Below are 6944 nucleotides of genomic sequence, written 5' to 3'. Positions count from 1 at the left end.
ACACGACGATAATGCAACCGTCGGTTGCTTCTTGGATTTCCAAGATACTAGGGTGCCTCCTTTGCTCATGCTAAAGCAGTAACCCGTTGTGCTTCGCCGGTCATCGGACGAAGATGCCCAATCAGCATCGCTGTAGCCTATCAGGCTCAGCGCCTTCTCACTTTTCCTGTAGCAAAGCTCATATCTGAGAGTACCCTTCAGATACCTCAGTACATGTTTGACTGCTATCCAATGTGCCTTGAGTGGCTTGGATAGATACTGTGATAACTTGGTTATCACCCAACAGATGTCCGGCCTTGTGCATATCATAGCATATACCAGACTACCCACTGCTTCTCGGTACATGGTGGGGTCAACAGTTTCATCCTCATCACCACACTCCATCTTTTGTTCAGAGGGAGTACATTTCGGTTTGCACTCTTGCATTTCAAACCTGTCAAGAACTTTGGACAAATACCTTTTCTGACACATTTTTACATATCCGCCCCCTTGTTCAAATTCGATTCCAAGGAAATACGACAATTTACCAAGATCTTTCGTCTTGAATCGGTCTGACATTAGTTTCTTGACTTCGCACACCAATCTCTCATTGCTTGCTGCAATAATCAGGTAATCGACCCACACGAGCACCACCACTATCTCATTATTCTCTGTCTGCTTCGTGTACATGCAAGAATCTACCGAGTTCTGCTGAAAATCTTTCTCCAACAAATGGTCACGTAATACACAGTTCCAATTTCTGCCGGATTGCTTTAATCCGTACCGTGATCTGTTTAACCTGTAGACCAGTCTATCACCACTTTTGGGTGTTTTTTCAAACCCTTTCGCCTGATCAATGTAGATCTCGCAGTCAATTGGTGCATTGAGATACGCAGTTTTCACATCCATTTGATGCAATACCAAATCATGTTGGGCAGCCAGCTGCATTAGTACGCGCACAGAATTTAGATTTGCAGTTGGAGCAAATGTTTAGTTGTAGTCGACATCTCTGACCTGGCTGTACCCTTTCGCCACATACCTTGCTTTGTATGTTTGAGAGTTATCGGCACCTTCTTTCACAGTATAGACCCAGCGTCCACCAACCGACTTTCTGCCTTCAGGAAGGGTAGTTAAAGAGAAGGTATCATTTTCTTTCAGTGATTTCATTTCTTCATTCATTGCCTCCTTCCATCGTGCAGATTCATTTGAATTTATCGCTTCCTCGTAATTCTGAGGGAAATAACACATCTTGTAACAATAATCAATGGTGGCATTCATCTGGTCATCTTCATTACCATCACCTAGGTCAAAATCTTTCAATTGACCTGGAAGTTTTCTATTTCTCGTCGGATACCTGGGGGTTTCCCCCGAATCGTTATCCGTGGCAGCTACACCCGAATCATTACCTGTGGCAGCTTCACCTTCGTCGGTTTCACCTGGTACTGCCTCACGGACAGCCCTTGGACATACATCGAAATCTGATTCATCCGAATCAAGCTCAATTTGTGTACATTCTCCCCCAAAAGTTTTGGCTCCACCCTTTGGGAAACGAACTACTCGGTGCTTCATAACCTTCCCAGTGCTAGGCATGTAAACCAGGTACGCAGGGCTACCCTTGTCATATCCGACGAATATACCTTTCACACCCCTGCTATCTAGTTTCTTCGCAACCTGTCTGTAGACATAGCACTCTACACCGAATACATGCATTTTGGATAGGTCAGGCTTGCGACCTGTCATCGCAAAATACGGAGTTTGCTCGATTCGTTGATTGTAGCATCTGTTTCTAATGTGTTGCTGCCATCACAGCATTAGGCCAGAATTTCTCGGCCCAACTTGGTCTCGTGTTAACCAACATCTACCATCTCGAACAGCGTCGCAATCGTCGCTCGGCCGTTCCATTTGTGGTGGGGAATACGGTGCACTGGACTCATGCTTGACTTCGTTCCGTCTCAAGAGGCTTCGAACTCATTCGACGTGAATTCAGTACCATTGTCTGATCTGAGTGATTGCCCAAGAAATTGAACACTTTTTTATCTAATAATTATTTTAAATTGCGGAAATTTGAATTAAGTTTTCTATGCCAGTAGATGTCGGCATGAGTAATTCTTATTTATTTGCTTAGCACGGTAAAATCCGACACATCGCGAATAGCTGTAAGGCTAATTATGTAATGATATAAGATTAGTAAAATTTGATGCAGACGACCAATCAAATCGGCTTATTACATTACATTACATTACAAAGACCGTCTTAATTCTTTTGTTTTGCAGTAAAAGAATAAAAGGCAACTTGCTTCAATATGTGCATGCTCTAATACTGATCTCTCAGTCGATCTACATAATCTGACACATAAAATAATGTTGATTGCGTGTACGCAATTGTCTTTGACCACATCGAAATAATCGAGTGTATTGAAGACAGGCGTGAGTAAAGGATTAGAAATTTGATGTTGTGATGGCAACACCAGATTGTGATAATAACGTTATATTTCGACTGTGTGCGTGCGTGCGTGCGTGCGCGTGTATATGTGTGCGCGTGTGTGCGTACGTGCGCGCGTGTGCGTGTGCGTTTGTATGTGTGTGCGCGTGTGCGTACGTGTGTGCGTGCATGTGTGTATGTATGTGTGTATGCGTGCGCGCGTGGGTGTATGCGTCTGCGCGTGTGGGTGTGTGCGTCTGCGCGCGTGCGTGTAGGTGTGCGTGACACACACACACACACACCTACACACAAATGCGTGTGTGTGTGTGTGTGTGTGTGTGTGTGTGCGTGCGTGTGTGCGTGCGTGCGTGTTTGTCGTGCATGTGTGTGCATGTCTGTGCATGTGTGCGTGTGTNGGTGCTTCATAACCTTCCCAGTGCTAGGCATGTAAACCAGGTACGCAGGGCTACCCTTGTCATATCCGACGAATATACCTTTCACACCCCTGCTATCTAGTTTCTTCGCAACCTGTCTGTAGACATAGCACTCTACACCGAATACATGCATTTTGGATAGGTCAGGCTTGCGACCTGTCATCGCAAAATACGGAGTTTGCTCGATTCGTTGATTGTAGCATCTGTTTCTAATGTGTGCTGCTGCCATCACAGCATAGGGCCAGAATTCTCGGCCCAACTTGGCCTCGGTTAACACACATCTACCCATCTCGAACAGGGTTCGCCAATGTCGCTCGGCGGTTCCATTTTGGTGTGGGGAATACGGTGCACTGGTCTCATGCTTGATCTTGTTCCGTCTCAAGAGCTGCTTGAACTCATTCGACGTGAATTCAGTACCATTGTCTGATCTGAGTGATTTCACTTGCCCCCATGGAGCAGAATCGGCCAGAAATTGCTCAGTGGCCTTGACCGTGTCACCTTTACTTTTCATAAAGTATACAAATACTGCACCGGAATAATCGTCGGTAAACGCTATTGCGTACTTGAAGCCATTTTTCGAAATCGGATCAATCGGGCCAGCCAAATCTGTATGCACCAACTGTAATGGAACTGTCGAACGAACACGTGGCTCTCTCGACCTCTCTTTGGTCATTTTTCCCTCAACACAAGTCGCACAATCATTTGACTTTGTTCCCGACCCTGTGATCCTCATACCATCTACCACGTTCTCGAGTTTTGAGATATCATCATTGTTGCAGTGACCTAAAATTTTGTGCCACCCCTGAATGTCATGCTTGGCCACATTCACTTTGTCACTCTCACACACATCAAATGTATTCAGGTAATACAGTCTTCCATGACACTCTAAGTCAAATTTTACGCCCCCTTTGTGTCTTAGCACAGCACCATCTGGTGTAAACACGACGCTTGCTCCCGCTTCCGTTGACGCTTGCACGGAGAAAATGTCCTGTGGGTACGAAGGGATCAGCAACGCGCTTTTCAACACCGCATCTACCAGGTTTCCTTGGTTGTCCTTGACCTTCACTGTCGCTATGCCTCTCGCCTGAGCGACATTGTTGCTGCGCGTACCGTCGGCGAGCTCGATATAATGCTTCTCCGGTCGAAATGACTTATCGAAACTCACGAATTTTGATTTGTCCGTCACAATGTGTGCGGTTGCACCACAATCCACAAGCAGGTTCCCTGATCGAACTGAACTCGCGGAACTATCACTTGCTCTAAATGCGAACGAATGTTCATCATCATATGCCGAATCAACCGCTTGCTTGGCTTGATCCTTTGGATTCCTCTTTCGGCACGAACTGTCATTGTGCGTACTGCTCTTACACGTATGACACCAAAGCCTGGCTTTCGGCTTACATTGTCGCGCAAAATGGCCTATCTCCCCGCATTTGTAACATCTTGGATCTCTTCTTTGGTTTTGATTTGCGTTCCCGGATGCCCTCACATTCATAACCGACTCCCCTTCATTAGAACTCGCTCGTGCCCGCTCTGTGTCATCGAAACTGCGAAGGGATACTTTAAAGTCTGTAAAGTTGGGTTCCTTATCACTCTGAGTCACAACCACCACAAAGGATTTATATTCATCCGGGAGTCCTTTCAGCGCCATTGCAACTAATAAACTATCGTTTACTGTCTCTCCTGCGTCACGCAGAGCTGCGGCTGCTGTCTCTGCACGGATGACATAATCGGTGATTGTTTCACTGGCACGTTTTGTGAGCGTCGTCAACTCTGTGTAGAGCGATATGATCCTGGGCTTGCCTTTACCGGCATAATGTTCTTTCAGATTCTCAACTGGCCCTTCCTACCGTCATCAACTGCAATCTCGCATCAACACGACAGGCTCTTGTCTACCAGGAACTGGATTAGCTCGGCGTTATGCCTCTTCATCATTCTTCTCCGGCAAAGTCCTCACTTGTCGGCGTGCGGAGGGGTTCGCAGGTGATATGACATCCTTCAACTTGCTCAGCCTCATGTAGCCTAAGAACTTTACCAGCCATTGTTCAAATTTCCTTTCATCCCCGTCGAACACTAGGCGCGCATATCGACCACCTGTCGTGATACTGGGCCCATAACCTGTATGAGGAGGAATAAATAATACTGGGCCCATAACCATGACGGAGGAATAAATAGCAAAACACAGGAGAAAAATGACAATTCACTCTCAGATGTCAACCATATTGGGTAAAGGATTGTGGGATGGTGGTTATTTATTAGTATACCAATGTCCACCAGGGGGAACCTGATTAGTACAAGAAACATACACCAGTAGTATTTGAGGTCATTATGATTTACAATCTAGATCTTCTGGATCTAACAGGAGGGCTATAGTTCTAGAGCTAGTTTTGATAGCACACTGACAGATTATTTTGATACACATTAGCCCTACTCATTAGCTCTGGCCTCTAGAACTATACTATAGTCCTTCGCTCCTCCACAGGCGCAACAGGCATGTGGCGGAGCGAAGGGCTATAGTTCTAGAGCTAGATACACATGAGCTACTAAATACTATTAAATGTAAATGTGCTTGGGCACCCCTATTGGCTATTGCCATTGCCATCGGTGATCACCTAACAATAGTGGCAATTTTGGGCATCCTGAACCAATAAACGGCGGAATGCATACCAGACAGACAGAGAGACAGACAGAGTTGGTTCTTGTAGTACTAGTAGTATAGTCTGTATTATGTAGGTTGGACAGTGCAAAAATTTTGTTTAATTACCAATGATTGTTTTGGATTCTTCAGAAAGCGAATAGCTGGGTAAGCTATTGTGCCTAGTATCAAAACAATGGAGGCAGCGCATACGTGGCCAAAGGATGTTGGGATTATCGCCTTGGAGATTTACTTTCCATCACAGTACGTCGATCAATCCGAGCTAGAGGATTTTGATGGCGTGTCGAAGGGAAAATACACAATTGGTCTTGGCCAATCAAAGATGGGCTTTTGTAGCGATAGAGAAGACGTGCAGTCACTATGTTTGACTGTACTGCAGCGTCTTGTGGAACGGAACAATCTATCCTACGACATGATTGGGCGCTTAGAGGTTGGCACGGAAACCGTGATCGACAAGTCGAAGAGTGTCAAGACTGTGTTAATGCAGCTGTTTGAAAGCAGCGGGAACTGCTCAGTGGAGGGTATAGATACAACTAATGCGTGCTACGGTGGAACCGCAGCATTGTTTAATGCATTGAATTGGGTTGAATCCAGCTCCTGGGATGGTAGGTAATAGGAATTGTTTTGTATTTAGAAATGAATTTATGTTGTAACTTTCTTTATTGTGACCTGTGCTGAAAATTTCCCTTTTTGTCAAGTTATTTTTTTTTAAGTAGCCAGAAGCATGCCTACATGTATTTTGATTTTTAATGTTTCTTAATGTCTGGTTATTCTTGCTCAGCTCCTCAGCTATCCGTTCATGCACATAACATGGTAAATGTACAGGAACTTGTAAGTTATAGATCTCGTATATTCACCCTCTATAGGCAACTAAGTTGTTCATGCTGCACATTTGTTGTTGGTTGTGCACGTATTGGAGTGCAATTCACAACCAGTAGACCCTTCCTCTACTAAATTTCATCTCGAATATTTTCAGGCAGGTATGCCGTTGCAATTGCCGGTGACATCGCGGTTTATGCAACAGGAAATGCGCGATGTACAGGAGGAGCAGGAGCTGTGGCCATGCTGGTTGGACCCAATGCATCCCTTATGGTGGAACGTGGTACGTGACTCGTTAGAGAACCAATCCCTTCCCTGGCTACAGTTGCTAGGTCCAGTTAAGCGCACCCAGTTTGTATATTATTATAGACCTGCGCATACCAAAATTTTTATTAAGTACTTCATTCCCAAACATTGTCATTAGGATATCCTGTTGCAAAAATCACTTGCTAGACCTGGGGTTTAGCGGACAACTCGGGAGTTAGCGGAGGAGATAGCGGAGAATATAGCGAACGGAGCTTTGTGAAACGCGTAGCGGAGGACGCGTTTCACGAACCTCCGTTCGCTAAAGTCGCTCGCTTTTTACCGCACTTTAGCGGACAACTTTAGCGGGAGCTCCTGCACGTCCCGCTAAA

General features: G+C 45.4%; 1 protein-coding gene across 4 annotated transcripts in view; it reads left to right on the top strand.

Moving 5' to 3' along the window:
- Positions 1-5622: 5622 nt before the first annotated feature.
- Positions 5623-6944, top strand: part of LOC106814858 (hydroxymethylglutaryl-CoA synthase 1-like) — an 18084-nt gene continuing 16762 nt past the window's right edge. For 3 of the 4 annotated variants that reach the window (XM_014819225.1, XM_014819223.1, XM_014819224.1), the window contains exons 1-2: positions 5623-6095; positions 6467-6592. In XM_014819225.1, coding sequence (XP_014674711.1) covers positions 5666-6095; positions 6467-6592 — 556 coding nt within the window. In that variant the 5' untranslated portion in view covers positions 5623-5665. Of the gene's footprint in view, positions 6100-6466; positions 6593-6944 lie in introns of all 4 variants that reach the window. The other variant, XM_014819226.1, reaches the window with a different exon arrangement.

This window comes from Priapulus caudatus, unplaced genomic scaffold (genome assembly GCF_000485595.1).
Source record: "Priapulus caudatus unplaced genomic scaffold, Priapulus_caudatus-5.0.1 Scaffold991, whole genome shotgun sequence".
In the NCBI taxonomy this organism is placed as follows: domain Eukaryota; kingdom Metazoa; phylum Priapulida; class Priapulimorpha; order Priapulimorphida; family Priapulidae; genus Priapulus; species Priapulus caudatus.
Note: the sequence above shows the minus strand (reverse complement) of the source record. Positions and strands in the feature narration are given on the sequence as shown.